This window comes from Pelodiscus sinensis, chromosome 4, assembly GCF_052426305.1.
Source record: "Pelodiscus sinensis isolate ZL-2025 chromosome 4, ASM5242630v1, whole genome shotgun sequence".
Taxonomy (NCBI): domain Eukaryota; kingdom Metazoa; phylum Chordata; order Testudines; family Trionychidae; genus Pelodiscus; species Pelodiscus sinensis.
In genome coordinates this window covers 84268799-84286412 of record NC_143055.1, presented here as the reverse complement: position 1 = coordinate 84286412, position 17614 = coordinate 84268799, and the positions used below count along the sequence as shown (strand labels likewise).

Below are 17614 nucleotides of genomic sequence, written 5' to 3'. Positions count from 1 at the left end.
TCTCCTGGATGGAACCAGAAGAGTGACCTGGGGGGAGGGGGTGTCCCATCCTTGCAGCAAAACTCAGGGGCCCTTCTCCCTCCCACTATCTCTCCCACAAGCCCGGTAGCCCAGGGACATGTGTGACCACAGTGGGACTCCCCTCAGGGAGCCAGCCAAGGCACCGGGAGCAGGCGAGGGGCTCGGTGGGGGCCATGGTCACAGGACTGTGACGCTGCGGTGTACCCAAGAGCAGCTGGCTGTGCCTCACAGCCAGGCATGGGACAGTGTGCCGTTCTCCGTGATGCACCCTTGGCGGAGGTGCGGGCTCTGGGCTGAGTCCCTGGGGCCCTGGCCAGTTCCAGCCGGCATCCAGCCTTCCCCCGGTCCCGCCGCATGTGTGTGAGCAGCACGGTCCCAGGCATGCCCTGCAGCTGCCTGCCGCGGCCACGTGCCGCTCAGTCACCAGGCTGCATGTGCTGCTTGCTGCCTAATGCTACACAGTATGCAGCTCACGAGGCCTGAGTGACATGCTCTCCCACTCCTCCATCCGGGCACCTGGCTCTGCCCCCCCGCCCTTGTAGTGCAAACTCTCACCAGTGGATTCTTCCCCGGCCTCGGAGAAGCTGCTGGAGGGGGCCTGCTGGGTGGTGGCAATGGTGGCCTCCTCTCCTGATGCGCCGCCGCTGTCTTCTCCCTCCCCTGCCTCACTGGTTCGGACGACAGGGGAGCGCTGGCAGCTGTCCACGGGCACGTCCGGGGGTTATGGGGCTGGCTGCCTGAGGATGGCATGGAGCTGGTCGTAGTGGGGGCAGGCGTCTGGTCCTGCCCCCCTGCCCTCGCTGGCCCGGACGTACCCCAGCCGGAGCTCCTTCACCTTCGCCCAGACTTGTTCACACTTCCGGGCGGGGTGTCCTTGTTAGGCCATGTGGGAGAAAATGTCCACATTCCGGCGCCGGGACTGGATGTCGTGGATACCCTCCTCCTCCTGCCAGAGGTCCAGGAGGGTCTCCAGCTTCCTGGGGGTCCAGGATGGAGACCACCTTTTGTGGCCCCTGGGGGCCTCCTCCGCTGGGGGTGCAGGGGGCACACCAGCTGGAGCTGCCATTGCTGCTGAGAGATTGTGGCTGGGCAGCACAGGGGCGCCGTGGCAGAGCTCAGGCTGCAGGGTCTGAGGCACGCTCCTGCCACGTGCGCCCAGCAGCCTGCGTGCTCTTTAAGAGCTCGGGTTACCAGGAAGTCCAGGGCTCCTACGGGGTCTCCTCGTGTCCAAAGTGCTTTTTTCCGTTTCTTCTGCTTTTTCGGAAAAGCTGTCTACACTGGCCCTTTTCCGGAAGAGTTTTTCCGGAAAAAGGACTTTTGCCCGAACGGGAGTGGCAAAGCTTTTCCGGAAAAGCGGCTGATTTCGTACAGTAGATCGTCATTGCTTTTCCGGAAAAGCAAGCAGCCAGTGTAGACAGCTGGCAAGTTATTCCGGAAAAGCGGCTGTTTTTCCGGAATAAGTGGCCAGTGTAGACACAGCCGTAGATGGTATCATGAGCTTAGGGGTTGTCGGGATAGACTACAACCACTGCTGAGACTAGGTCAGCAAGTTCAAAAATCATTCATGCAAGGTGGATAATAGCTTATAGTTTCCTTTGGAAGTCCTAAGCATCTCAGTGTGTAGTGACAGGAATGGATACCTGAAACCTAGATTTAGGAAAACATCTAGACAAAACTTAACTTGAAATCCAAACTTCTCACCAATATACTCAAGATTCAAGCAATATGACTGACAGCAAAACGTTTTCTGCCTTGCTGTATGGGATCAGTGATATAGAAGTAGTAGACAAGACTGGGGCTATTTATTATCTTGAATGTCTAGGGAAAGCAGTTCATTCTCTTAAAGGTAAAATCCCTTTGAAAACAGTGACTAGCTAATCAGGTGTATCTTGAGATCTTGTGAAACTTCCACGTAGCAGTTTAAAAATCTTGCAGATAACATAGTGATGGGCATGACAAACATGATTAGAAAGATTAATTGTATAGCAATATGCATATTAATTTCAGAGCCACCTGCCTCATATTATGTATCCATTTATATTCTAATAGGCTATGTGAGCTGAAGTGAAATTTTCATTTGCTTCTGATATACAAGTTAGTGCATCATAGTACATTGGAAATCCTGTTTGAGTACTTTAATGGAGCCATTTTACATGTTATAAGAACTCAGGGTCATAGAGTTTAAGCTGTAGTCTATAGGGCATGCCCACTCACTTCCCTATATATCTTTTTTCTTATAGGTTTCTGAGTATTTTTGGCTATAACTCAAGGGACCTACAGGATATACCAGCTAAGGCAAATTGTCGGCACAGTGTGACAGTGTAGACAGTGATCTGCCGACCCCAGAACCCTTCGTCAGCAGATCCTTTATGCCTTGTGAAACGAGGCTTACAGGATCTGACGACGAAGGGTTCTGGGGTCGGCAGATCCCCGTCTAGAGTGCCACACTGTGCCGACAATCAGCTGATCGGTACAGCGTGGTGGCCATTTTGATTTAAATGAAGCAGCGATTATTTAAATCACCACTTCATTTCCCTTTTTCGTCCTGCCTAATCTACATGGCTCTGTCGATGGAGTTTAGACGTACCCCATATGTTTTGGACTTTTCACCTATGTTGGTAGCAAAGAGCTAAAGCATAAAGTCCTTATATAGATACAACCTTTAACATAAATAAAGGACATGTTGGAGCAAGTTGGTATGGGGGCTACCTATATTCATATTCTCTTTTTTAAACAGATACACCATAAAAATGGGAAATAACCAAAATAACTGATTAAGCCATAAATAAAATATGTGGAATGGACTAATGTCATTCATATATATGTATATGCCATCAATATGTATAAACATAACAACCCATGGAATAAGTGAACTCTAACATTTCTGAATACGAGGTTTGAATACAGGAGAGGGCACAAGTGTTCAAGCTCTATAAGGAGGGAGATGAACCATGCCAAAAAGGCTTCTTTGTTCTTAGTTCTTTTCTTTTCTTATCCTTTTGTTTATTAGTCTATTAGACTGTTAGTTCTTAGACGTAAGTTTTAATCAGTTAAGTAAAACTCTAAGTTAGCTTCCTTAATCATCGATACCTCTTAGCTATTTAGTGTCTTCTGAGCTCCTCACCTCCCATTCAAGAGTTGAGGAACCTAGACCTGAACTCTTTTGAAATGCCAAAGGGGAGGCTGGTCCTTTGTCTTTTACAAGCAGGTTATCAAGGAAGGATGTGAGTATATTAATCATGTATCTCTAGAACAAAATTATTGCTTTTGTAACTCTGATTATTTTAACATTTGATTACTGTTCCATTTACCTCAAAAGTCTTTAAGGATATATGTGTCTCAGGGTCAGTGTCCTTGTCATACATCCCAAGGGTCCTTGCAAACTCTGGGTAGCCTGATTCTGGGACAAGAACATTATCATCTTCTCAACAAATCAACTGACAAGCCAATAACCATAATATTAACCCCCTAAAATCAAGCAACAAAGGCCAGAGAAACCATAGATCATCTAGTCTGAACTCCTATATGACAAAGGCCACCAACAACATCTAGCACCCATACACTACCCACTCACCAAAATAAGTCCAAAATATTATAGCCCACAGGAGAATAATTATGTGACTAGACATAGAACAGAAAGTACTGAAGTGAACCAGTGCTTGAAGAAATGATTACATGAGAGATATTCAGCTACTCCTGACAGAATACCTACACCCACATATTTCAGAAAAAAGCAAAACACCTTCCCTCCCAGTGCACTGCCAATCTGACCTGAGAGAAAATTCTTTCTGTATCCCACATATGGTGAGCAATCATACCCTGAGCATGTGAGATCAAGAAGCAGCCAGGCAAGCACCTGAGAGACAGAATGCTCAGTGACATCTCAGAGCCCTGGTTCACCCTGCCCCATGTTCCCTTTTCCAACCATGTCCATCCCTGATGCTCAAGAGGAAGTATGTTGGATATATAAGGTTTGAAAAAAATACTTGGTTAGCAATACAAATTTGAAGAGAAGCATCTATAGCAAGTCCTACTGCCAAGTTAGTTTAGACAGCAACAAGTTAACCTTTTCATAACTTTTTATATTTCAGATTTTTATTTCAGTAATTAGACACATTTATAAACTGGAGCTTGACATGCAAAAATACCACAAAGATGTTAAATGGAGTTAAGTCTCAATCTTGCAAAGACTTATCCATGTATTTAACTCTACATAGTTGAATAATCTCACTGAACTCCAGCCCAGTCTACATTACAGAATTAGGTCAAGGTAAGACAGTTTATGTCAATCTAGCTCTGTGAAAGTGTGTCTACACTGCACCAGAACTTGAAATAAGATATGCAAATTGAGCGATGCAAATTATGTATCTTATTTCGATGCTATTTCGAAATAGCTTATTTTGCCATTTGGCACTGTATACACAGCGCCAAATTTCAAAATAAAGCCCTATTCTGAAACGTCCCTTAATCCTTGTACAATGAGGTTTACAGGGACGTCGGAATAGCAAGACTGAGATAATGGGCTTGCTGTTAAGACACTGGATAGCTATTTCAGGATACTCTGCTACCTCAAAATAGCGTTGCAGAGTAGATGTACCTTCGATGCTAAAATATTGCTCTGACCTATGTAATTCTCCCACTACACGCTCTCAATAACTTCTCCTCGGCCAGAGGCCTATCACTCATATCAATGTACTTAGGCTGATGTAGTGTCAGTATAAACACTGTTTTGCTTAAATAGACGGCTTCTGCTTTTCAGAAGCCGTCTCACAATGCCCCACACCAACCGTTAAACTGCTGCTAGAGTTTCTGGTAAGTATATGCAACACCTACACAAGGAGCAGAATGCACACATGCAAAAGCAATTTAATTACTACAGTGGTTGCACAGTAAGGTAGCTTAGGTCAACTTAATTTTTTAGTGTAGAATTGCCCTCCGTCTTTGCAAAACTGAGATTACACATATCATATAAATGATTTATCAACAATTAGTCAGGCTATATCCTACATGTTTAGCAATAAAAATTCTATTCACCAAAAAATATTCTATTCTCTAGACAAAGAGGCTATATTTTGATAGACTGTAGCTTAATAATTTCAACCTTTTAATTACTGTGTCAGATAATGAATATTTTTAACATATGCTTCACCACTTTGTTAGAAGAGATAATGAAAGAGAAACAAGTTTATATGCATAGTGTTGTGTGCGCATGTTGGGGGAGGGAATGACACACTAAACAGCAAAAGGAATCAAGTGGCAACAATTTGAGGAAATGGTATCCGTAACAGCTGCTCCTTTTAGATTCCCCTAGAAGAAGACTGCCTGAGGTGGGCCACAGCACAAAAGGATAAAGAAGATGAAAACTCTGATGCAAAGCAGGAAAATAACTGCTGAGACCCCCGAGTCTACACTCAAATAGTCCCAAGCTGAGTGGCAAGACCTCTTTAGCATGCTACAGAAGCTGGTGATGAACTACACATTACCATGAGGCAAACTGGCTCCTAGCAGTATTGTTTGTATGTTATGCGTAATGATAACCAGTAGTCCTCTGGGAACAGAATGCAATGATTTCATCTCTGTAAGCATCTGAGCTCCCCTTGGATACAGAGACCATTAAATTGAGAACAGAAGGGTAATTTTTAGGCAATGATTTCTAATTGGAGAGTAAAAGAAATCTTGTGCTCAATGACACTGAAACCATTGATATTTTACTGTTGTATATATTGATTACAGGACAGGATGAAAAGAATGCATGAAATAAAATACTATTTCTATTTCTTTTCTCATTTTGCATAATGCTGTACTTTTTAAAGTGACAACTAACCTATTTTTCTAATTGCAAATCTTGTCAGTTTATGTAAAGAAAGTTGATTTAACAATTTAATACAACTTTCACAAGTTAAACTATTTAATATGTTTATTTTAATTAGCACACAAGTGATGAAAATATTAATAACCCACAACACAAATGAGGATACTTGATCCACCCTACTAAATCTCATTCACATTCTGTACTGTAGAGGGAACGTTCCATATTTAACAAAAAAGACAATTTTTTTTCACTGTCAGTTATTTTTATCTGTTGATTTAAAATTATTATAAAACACAAACTAATATGTAAAGCTGAGCATTTTAACCAAAAGAACAAAGGTTCCAACATCCTCCAAAAAAGCAATTATTTGACCTGTGATCAAAAAGACACAGTTCAGTAAATGATCACCTGGTTTCTAATCTTCCTTTTTTAAGAAAAAAATTGCAAGAAATAGCAGTGAGGAAACTGTCTGACAATATAATTCTCAGATAATCTTGGGCTGCTTTCAAGTATGGTTTCAGACTTTGAATGGAATGAAGCAGGTGCTTGTCTTGTTGGCCATGGAACTTCTCCTAGTCATTAACAAATCAAGTGTCCATGTAGAATTCTTTATCTCCATTACTTCTCTTTCCACAGATGTCATGCCCACAGGTCTCTGTGTTCTCAGACACCTGCTAATACAGCAGAAGGAAAGAAAGAAAACTTGGAGTGTTTGTTGTAAAAAATTTTTGAACGTGAAGAGAGATTTCAGCACAAAGAATTCTGATTAATCTATTATGCTGTAATGCTGGAAAAGATCCCATTTTCTCCTTTGTCATTTCAACCACTAAATCTCACTCTGTAAAACATTCTGGACTGTATAAATTGGTTTCAATCTAGAGCACCTTCATTCAACTTCAAAACCCAGAACCTATGACTGTGAGGATTTATCAGCCTATTCCCATTTATCATTAGTAGCAACAGGGATGGCTTCTCTGAAGACTAGAAACCACATGTCTATAACAGGAAAAATACCCATACCTCTTTTCCACAGTTCAGTTAATTGCATGGAAGAACATCCACGAAACATTGAGGAATCATGAAAAAGATAACAGAAAGTTTCTGTAATATCAAATTATCAATTTCTCCACTGAAGAGGGAAATTCACCAACAACTATAAGCACACAGTAAACCAACTGATACTGAAAAAATAATCACTCAACTCAACCAACTTCAACTATTGTCCAGTTTCCAATGTTCACATTTTGGGTAAGTTAATAAAATAAACCAATGGAGCCCTCTCCATGAAACATGTTTACTGCTAGAACACTGTATCCCTCCAAAATGAATTTAAGGCTTGGGTATGCACAGAGAGGGAATCGGTTGCTTTGATGAATGCCCTTCTGATTGTCCATGGACAAGGGTAAAATACATCTTTACTCACACTACTGGATCTCCCCCTGACATTGTTTAGAGCTGATCATGGAATGCTCCTTATTTCCATAGAGATACAGCAGTGTTTGGCAGACGCATACTGGATTGTCACTGATCTTTCCTCTAAAATTTATCCCAGAGACAGAGATGGTCCTGTCTTTCCAGAGTTCTTATATGTATTACACTTTCCAATCCTATTCATCATCTGTGAATAGGGGGATAATATCAAATGCAGAACATGGCTTCAGGTGTCAACAATACACCAGCAATGCCATGTCAATACCTCCTTTACATCAAGGACAAATAGCGCCCTTCCCACTCTCCCAATGTTTTGAAAAGATCAACACCTCCATCCTCCTGGGCTTCACTTATTTTTATTCCAGGTGCTGATGACATGGAGAGGAAAGCACATGTATCCAGGGAAAACATTTCCAGTAGATATTTTGTACAGTCTATTGTATTAAAATAATAAAATAAATATTAAATAGCAGTAACACTTTTCTTCACTAAAAACAGCAGATCAAAATCTACCTTTATTTAACTTCACTTAATAGTAAAGCCAAAGTAGTTGCTTCCAGAAAAATTAGAAATATTCAGTAAACTCACTATTATTGCAGTCTGTTCTTGTCCAGCAGAATGATAGGCTAGTCCTAAGCAATAGGCAGCTTCTCCTTCCATCTTCTTGTCACTTCCTAAAGAGGAAGAGTTTGTTTATAATTACTCTTATATTTCTAAATAAATTACACAACTACTGACAGCTCTTGTAAATAAGGTACATGAAATTTTTAATATATTAAATTTTTACCTATAGTTTATCATTAATTTCTTTACAAATATTAATGTTTTCCATATTTATCTAGAGCACTTCTAATTAAGAAAAGCCACAAACATTGGAAGAGAAAATATCTTCATGAGACAGAGGAGGCAGTTTGTCATGCAATAAGGTTCTCTAGTATGAATTGTTTTACAGCACTGCCACCAGCTCAAGAAAATCATGAAACATCTTTACATTTAGAAGTTCGGTAAAGTATCACCATACATGCCAACAGAAACTTGGTGCAAAAGAAAGTAGTCAGGAGCTAGTTACAGCTCCCTGATTTTCAGTAGGTTTCCTTTGGTTAGAGCAGCTAAAAACTGCTATAACCTATATTTGCTGGCAATGGTTCCAGGAAAGGATACATAAGTGGTGAACAACTGAAATAAAGAATATTCTGGATTTGCCTCTTCTTCAGCCTTCCTTAACCCCAGGACTAGAGATAGCAAAAGAGTTGGTTCAGTTAATTTGATCCTATCAAGAGCTTCCACAAGGTAAAGGAATTCTCAGCTGGCCAAAATGGCTGCTTTCTTGGCTTTTTGTACTGCACCAGCAAAAGAAAACCTAGTCCATATATTTAATATTCCACTGTATATAGATAATTTATAATAATTTATTTATATATTTTTCCAAATTCACCCAGAATTTTGTGATAGATATAACATTGCTTAGTAAAGCAAACAATTTGTAATCAATATCCAAAATATAAAAGTTTCTTTCGTCACCCAATACTAACCATTCAACACACACAAAAACAAGGAAATAAGCTTTGAAATGAATCCTGAAGGTCAAAAAAATTCACAAATCCTGCCCCAGTATAAATATCTGCACATGAAAACGGAAGGTTATTTATCTAACATTTATGTTCTCCTGATATATTGTTTCTACAGATCCATACTTATGGAAGTTTGGTCTGACTCAGTCTGGCTGTTCAGAATAATGGTGAGTAAAGATGTGAATTACCCAGCCCCCACAAGTTTGAAAGACACACGTCTCAGGCAGGCTGTAGTAGCTGTCTGCGACATACATGTAGTAAGAGTTCTGAGGCCCTGGCAGTGAATAATTTTTTTTTTCAATTTGCTCGCAATTCTGAAATTTGAAAAAAAAAGTTGGTTTGGGTCAACACATAAAAGAAATTTTTCAGTTTTCAGCAAATTGATACAGTATATTGAAAAATTCTTAGATTATGAGCATTTTTAAAATTTTCTAAATTAAACAAAATTAAGAGAAATTTAAAAATAAAAAGTTGGTTTGTTTTTTTACCTGGAACAAGTGGGTGAAATTAATATAAATTTGTAAAATGATTAGGTATTGCCAAATCCACATATTTTTCCTCAAAAGTTTTGTTCACATTTTTTGTGCAACTCTAATTGAGACATCTACATAGCAGTCTGAATGCAGAGTCAGATTCACTCTGATAATCTCTTAACAATTCTCTAAATATGTAAACAAATAAGAAGAAGCATGACACAAGAAAGAATTCATTTTGTGGCAGAGTATATGCCGTATATGCCACAGTTAATGTTTGAAATGGTTTTGGAACTCAACACTATTGAGTCACATGCTTCCAGAAGTGGAGTTCCAAAGAAGAAATTTCAAAAGGGAACTATTAGCTGTGTTGAAAAAGAAGTAGGAGAGATTACCTAAGGGCCAAATCCAAAGAAAGAAAGAACCACCCAATCAGCATTCAGACAAATGCACTCAAGAAGGACATGTTCAAAAGGACTGATAGGGAATGAACGGAAACCCCAGAACCAGGATGTAATAAATTAAGGGAAAAATTTGCTTTTTCCTCAAAAAGTTACAGCATAAAAGTGCAATATAGATTTTAAGCTGGAATTTTTAAGTCTTAAAATGTATTTATGCTGTTAAAAAGTTGAATTATTAGAGTTTTAGAAAAAATATGACTAAAGAAACAAACAGAAATAATTCAAGGAACAGCACAGTTAATGCTGAATTCTATACATTTTATACTGTTCAGTATATTTCACAGAATAAACTATTTCATTTCTCTTAACAAATTTTAATTTATAAGACTAAAATGCACATGGAGAATATTTTTGTCTCTCTTTCTGGGTGTAGCATGATTTAAGCGGATCCATTTACTCTTTGGGAACTATCTGATCAATACTTGTATATACTTTCTTAATATTTAGATTAAAATGTATCTGCTAATACATTTCAAATTACTAGTGTGTATTAATCATAATTCTTATGCAAATAATTCCCATTAAAGATGCTACAAAGTTAGCATAGCAATGTGTTACTTCCCATAACTGCTAATTGAATAAAGGTCTTCTAATTCTGGGAAACACATAAATGTTTTTTTTTCTTCAGAGCAAAGAAAACTGTAGATGTTGGAATCTAATGGTATCTTCCAACAAGTAAGCATTATTAACATAACCCATAAACCAGAAAAATAATCTGTTATTTCTTAAAATCAATTGACGTTTCATTCTCCTATTTCTACTCCCTCTTATATATAATAATGTCCCTTTAATAAGCAGATTCTTTATAACTGTTCAGCATCTCACACCATGTATTCAAATGCCACCTTCAGTCTTTCCATATGCTTTTAAATCCTTACTACAGGTAGTCAAAACACTGAAATCTCAGAGGGGTAGCCATGTTAGTCTGTATCTGTAAAAATCTTATGCCCAAAAAATTCTTTAGTCTTTAAACTGCCACAGGTCTCCTCATTTTTCTTTCAAAACACTAAGAACATCGTAAGTTAGCCAAAATTCATAGTATTTCCTGAACTTAAAGTTTTAAAACTATTTTCAGAAAGGCTGCAATAGGAAAACAAATTGTTTTGTTTCCATAATTATTTATCAGTCATGTAAATTGAAACAGTAGCGATCTGTCTGATAACATTCCTCAGGAAATGAAAAATCAACAGCGGCTAACCTACAAAAATCTCAACTTCTGTAAATGACCTTACTTCTGATTATGGGTTCAATGTTTTACAACAGTATACTCCCAGAAGACTGCATTTTTGGAGATAAAGCTTTCAAGAAACTAATGGATTCCTTGCTGTCAGCAAGAAGGCACTTCTGTTTTACAGTGAGATTTGGAAGTATATTGATGGCATTTGTCTTTGAATTTCATAGGAAATAATCATTCATACGCTTGACGATTTTTACCTTACTCCTGGGAAAATCAAAGTCTGCACGTTAAAGAAAGAAACGTGAGAGTGTTATTTTCCACCCACCTTTTTTTGCCATTTCAAAAGCTTTTATTAGAGTTTTGATGGCCTGTTGGTGTTCTTTATTTTCTAGCATTTTGTCTGCTAGTAATGTATAAATTCTCCAGAGATGCTCACAGGCCAGTGAGTTGTAAGTATGGCCTGTCTCATCCTTCCACATCCGCCCCAGTGTCAATTGATGGAATGCTTCATAATGCTCTGCAGCTTTCATGAACTGACCTGAAAAATACAACTCATTCATAAATATAAGCAGTATATTTAACAAAATATTCCAAAACGCTTTACATACCATCATTTTTTATAAAATAAGTTGTTTCTAACTTAACTTCACAAAGGTTCCAATAATCATCAACCTATAACTTACTAAAAATATGGGTAATGCAGAAAATATTCCATATCTTACAGGTATCAGTAAGTCATTCTTATCTTCAATCCACAGCTTGTTGCCCAAATTTCCAGTTACTTACAAATGAAGGTAGTTTTTACTAGATTACTTGAATAGATCCATGATGTTTGGAAAAAAAGTCAGAATCTTCCAAAAAGCAGAAATGATACTGTGTGGGTATATTTTAAAGTGTATGTAAAGGACCACTATCCAGAAACTACAGGCATTCCCAGGTTACATACAAGATAGGGACTGTAGGTTTGTTCTTAAGTTGAATTTGTATGTAAGTCGGAACTGGTACATATTGTACCCCAGGTGTCCCCGATTCAGCCGCTGCTGAAACTGACCAGCGGCTGACTACAGGAAGACCGAGGCAGAGCTGCTTTGCCCTGGGCTTCCTGGAATCAGCCGCTGATCAGTCTCAGCAGCAGCTGACTTGGAGACACCTGGGGTAGAGCAGCTGGGGTGCTGCCAGGTTGGTCCCCACAGCGCCGAGGTGCGGTGCTGCGGGGACCAACCCGGCAGTGCCCCAGCTGCGCTGTCCCAGGCGACCAGATTCAGCCGCTGTTGAAACTGACCAGCAGCGGCTGAATCGGACATGCCTGGGGCAGAGCAGCTGGAGTGCTGCTGGGTTGGTCTGGTAGCGCCGACCCTTGGCGCGGCGGGACCAACCCGGCAGCCCCCCAGCTGCTCTACCCCAGGCGTCCTGATTCAGCCGCTGCTGAAACTGACCAGCGGCGAGAAAAGCGGCGAGAAAAGCAGCTAGTGCGCCCCCCCCCCCAGCAGACCAGGGAGACGCAGGCGGTGGGACCTCCGAGACGCGCCGCGGTCCCGCCGCCCGCGTCCTCCGTGGCTTTGCTCCGCATCTCCCTGGTCTGCTGGGGGGACTCCCCCAGCAGACTAGGGAGACGCAGAGCAGCTTTGCTCGCTGTGGAGGACGCGGGCGGCGGGACCGCGGCGTGTCTAGGCAGTCCCGCCGCCCGTGTCCCCTGCGGCGAGAAAAGCCCCGTTCGTCAGTAGGGATCCGACATATGTCGGATCCACGTAACTCGGGGACTGCCTGTATGCTTAAAGATTCTTAAGTAAGAAAGATTTAGAGCATAGAGTTTTTCAAATATACTCTAAGATCTTCCTTTATTGAAACACTAATAAGGTAAACACAAGTTTAAAGATAAAATCTAATCTATTTAAAAAATCTGAGTGGATTTGGTCTCTTACTGGACTTACCGCCATATAAACACTCAGCCTTGTAGACTTACAATGAATTTAGTCCTCTCAAGATAGTAATTCAAAGTTTCCTTAATTTCTAATTTACAGAGACTAGCTTCCTCTGGGTAAAGAGTGGGCCACAGAAAATTGCTAGAAGACAGGTAAGACTGATTCAGAGGAGCTTTAAGGTAATTTTAGTTTGAACAAAGTATCTTATACTCGTGAATGCTGTGTAACAAGGGTCAGTCATCAGGGATTGTGCCTTACTGCCTTCTGAAGTGACTGCCATGATAACATTGACTTCAAAGATAAATGGTAAGAGGACAATCTTCAAGGAATTTAAATATGGAATTTCAATAGCTTTGTTAAAGCCATTTTAAGTCCCATGTAAGAATTGACTCATACACAGATAGGAAGCTATGTACTAATTATTTCAAAAATTTCAATTGTTGGATGTATGAAGACTCAAAAATCAGAAGATGCTAAGTTTGACTGTGATTATAGTCAGTCCAGGGAATCTGATGATCAACTGTGAGCCTAATATAATAGGTATTGTGACAGAGAGAGGAAGACTTATAAAAAAAAAAACCCTTAACAATCTTTACCTTCCATTTCAAAGCAAGAGTTTTCCTAGAGGAAATTTTACATTCTCTATCATGACCTGTTGACCTACTCAGGGACAGTCCAAGTCAAAGGTACCTCACACCAAGCTGCTAGGTTCAGAAATTTGGATCTGGAATGAGAAGCTATCCTTTGTTCTAAAACAGATGATTATGAGGAGGAATGAATGGCTGCAATTCTGAGTGGGTTACAGTTTTAGGCACTTGGCTACTCCCTGGCACAGCTCATTTCCCGCTTTCCACCCGCACCTCCAAGTCCATGAACAAATGGCTTGGACTTTTCAAAGGACCTGAGTCTTTTCAGATAAGAGTGCAAAGCTTTTCTGCCATACAATTTATGTAGTCTAATTTCACCAAATATTTTAAATGGGAAAAGACTGACAGACATATGGTTTCATTCATTTGAAACTGAACCCTCCTCCCCAACCTCAAGGAGAAACAATTTCTAGGGACAGGCAGGGGTGACATCCAGGGATGTGGCTGTTGAAGGGAATGTAATGTACTTGTTCCTCCTCAGACTCTGAGATGTTATCTCTTAGTAAACAGATTCACGCAAACTTCCAGATTCAGCAAACCTTTCTATACCCTATTTAGGATGCTTGGACTCAGGTGAAGCCAAAGAATTTGCAGGGCCCTAGGTAGCATGTTGTGGTTGGCTGCACTGCGTGGCGGGGTGGCTCCCAGCCAGGGCAGCGAGAGAGCGAGCAGCCGAGCCAGGGTGGACGGGCACTGGGCGGCGTGGAGCCTTAGGCAACCGCCTTGCTTGCCTTGCCCTAAGGCTGGGCCTGCTTGGAATGATCAAATAAGGTGGTTTAGGATGTATGGGGCTATAGGATAGGTGGTTTTGTTCTCCCATGCACCCTCCTATTTGAGGGATTCCTTTGAGAGCGTTCTTGAGAAAGTGGAAATTGAAGTAATATATTCCACAGATCCAATTGCCCTGTGAACTAGCCATAAGGGTCTTATCCTAACATCCTTATTGCCAAAACTTCTACATCAATCACCATAATATAGAGGCAAACTATGCTTTATGTTATTTTTCAGATGGAATTGCATCGAAGTGTGTCCCATTACAGACAGACACACACAAAAGCCAAGACTGAAATCATAACACCACAATCTGGTTACAGAAGAAAAAGACCAAAGATTCTAAACAGAAAATAAAAAGAAATATCAGGTTAGTCTGGGAATATCCTAAGCAAAGAAAAGGTGAAAAGTTTTAACTTAACAGGCTTCGGATTTGTCTGTTTGAGAATTACTTTTTTTGCAATACCATCACAGATGCAATCAGCAGACATGTTCAAGACGAAGTCTTATTAAATGGGAAGCTACTGCTAGTAGTACATTTCATTTTTTGCATTGACTCCTAACTGCAAAATAACTGCTCACCTTCAACTGCAGGGCCTATCCATTCTCTGAAGCATTTCAGTATAGATAGTCAAAAGCTTGGGGAGAATAAAATCTTCAAGGTTATGGAGGTCGGCTTATTCACTCTGCCTGGTTAGTTAGTTCAGTTTGAATTGGTAGATTTAGTTAGTTTTGTTTATTATTTATTATTATTATTCAGTGTTGTTGCACAAGTAGCTAGAGCACTTGAATAGATGTTTTTGTAGTAACTCAAAAATAAATAGATACAATTATATAAAGTATTAGGAGGAAACAAAGCTGGTTATATAGCATCTCTGAATTAAAAGTTAGGATTTCTTTTTACGTCAGTTCAATTACAAGAAGGCAAAATGATTTTTACTGTAAAAGAGAGGGATATAGACAAAAGAAGAAGAGGGACAGACAGCGGGAAGAATCCTTAAGAATATTTTGTGGAAGGAAAGGACCCTTATATCCACCTTAGATTGCCGCAAAGAAAAATGATTGCTTCCAGAAAATCTATACCACACATTTTCAAAATGCTACATAGGAAATAATTTAAAATTACTTAATTTCCATTGGTATTGTTAACAAAAATAGCTGCATGTCTAATTTCCCCAAGCAATGTGCTCAGAAGTTATCCCCATGTGTCAACCTTGAATTTTGAGAAATGCTGATAATTTCTCTCATTTAATTAAATGAGTCAGAACACAAGTGTATATATAGCAGTATTACAAAAATGTTATAATTTAATGGGGGCCCCAGGACAAGGCATCAAAAAACTATCAGTAATCAATTCATCTTAATAATGGGGATGAAGTGGTATAACTACATATCTTTTACAGTAGAAGACCCATTCCAAACCATTATATTCATGCAAAACATCATTCACCCACTAAACAAATTAAGTATTATAAATCATTACTATTTAATTCTAACTAAATAAATAAAGTTTGTTATAGCTTTTCAATGGAAAGAAAGTTAACTGTCTGAATAAAACTATTTGAAGAGTATGAGTTTACTGAAAGCCCACAAAAAAGAGAATCTATCAATTCATTTAAAGAACAAAAGTCAACATGATGTAAACTAGAAAGCATGGTGGACAAACATTTTATATTTCTGAATATCAGCCAAGACTACAACTCCTAGTCCTAAAAACATTCCAAAAGAATATCTATATCTATAATCTAATATCACAGCAGATATCTTAGACAAATATTAACCAAAGAAGGATGAATACTATCACTACCATTTTCCTTTTTTTTAAGTAGAAAGATTGACTAGATATTAACACAAATGGGTTTAAATGTGAAGCTGCCATAAAAGCAGGCACATAAATGTAATTCTCCCAACCGCTATTTTGATGCACATTTTTGATTCCATGAATATTTTATGAAATGGCCAGACTAAAGCCATATAACATTCCTGCATTACTGATGCTTGCGCCCGTAAGCTACAAACATTAGAGGCATGATTGAGTGCATTAAAATGAACTCATTCAGCAGTGCATTGATTACTTGAAGGAGAAAAAAAAAGGCAGAGTGACTCCCACTTAAGAAAACAGCACAGAAATCTGAAGTTTTCAATGCAGAAATTAAAGATAGCAAATCTGAATAATGTGATATTTAATAAATAAATATAAAGCATGAATCTGTCTAGAGGTCTGCACATACAGATATGACATTAATTAGATGTAATGTTAATTAGGTCCAAAGATTGCTTTTTCAGTATTGTTCAGGTAATTTAGTAAGTCACAATAAGATGCACTGACTGATCTGTTCTAGCTTCATGCCTCAGCAATATTGAGAGTACCTAATTATTTCCTTTTCTATCAGCTTGTAAATTTACCAGTGAAAATAATGCAGCATAAAGAACTGTATGAAAAAATTGGCAGGTCTATAATGCACATTTCTTCAGCAATACTAGTACAAGGGAAAAGCACATTTAGTTCTAAATTGTAAACATTTGTTAGGACTTTAGCAAAATATTCCACTTTAGTTTAAAACAACCTTAAGGAACAATAAAGCTTTATGTATATTATATTGTGTTTTAATCTAAAATCAGTGGGCATCTTTTGTAATAAGTTATTATACTGTACAATGTACACATCAAATCTGCTAGAAGCAATATTTAATGGCAGCAAAAAAAGAAAGAAAAATGTTATTGCCACTTTTAAAAGATATTGGCATCCATTTCAATTTAACTGCTTGAACTATTGATATTATTTTTTAGCTTCATATATTCAATTATGATAATTATGGTATTCATACTGAAATAGTTACGGATTTGTCACAGTTTCCGGTATAAGCTGCTATATATGGAGGCTTTATAAATCTTCAGTGGAGATTTGCTGGAAGATGAAATAAACAGCATACAAAATGATAAAACAAGGCCCTAATTCAGCAAATAGATAGGCTAGACTAGACTCCTGAGGCAAAGTGGATTGTATTGAAGTCAGTGGGACTCCTTACAGGCTTCATAATCTCTAGAGTACAGAAAGAAAAAGGACTTCCTATGGTTAAAGGACATTAATCTCAAGACAGAACCCAAAGGCTTTGTGAGAGCAGAAGCAGCAGCCTGAAGGCCTGAGAGGTGGCTATGCAGGGAAGACTGGGAAGCAAACAGTCTGAAAGCTAGTTCTGGGGGGCTAAGACTCTCACAAACAGGAGAGCAGTAATAGCCATGGTAGGGGAATGCAGGGCAACAGCCTGCAAGAACGAGAATGTGAATGGATTACAAGACTCGTATACCTCTTCACAGAACTATCCTT

The 17614-nt window shown here is 39.3% G+C and overlaps 1 protein-coding gene across 2 annotated transcripts in view; it reads right to left on the bottom strand.

The window, feature by feature from the left end:
- TTC29 (tetratricopeptide repeat domain 29) overlaps positions 1–17614 on the bottom strand; it is a 202537-nt gene that overhangs the window by 121207 nt on the left and 63716 nt on the right. For both annotated transcript variants that reach the window (XM_075929998.2, XM_006133842.5), the window contains exons 7-8: positions 11272–11484; positions 7853–7938 (exon numbers count right to left, since the gene is read on the bottom strand). In XM_075929998.2, coding sequence (XP_075786113.2) covers positions 7853–7938; positions 11272–11484 — 299 coding nt within the window. The remainder of the gene's footprint in view (positions 1–7852; positions 7939–11271; positions 11485–17614) is intronic.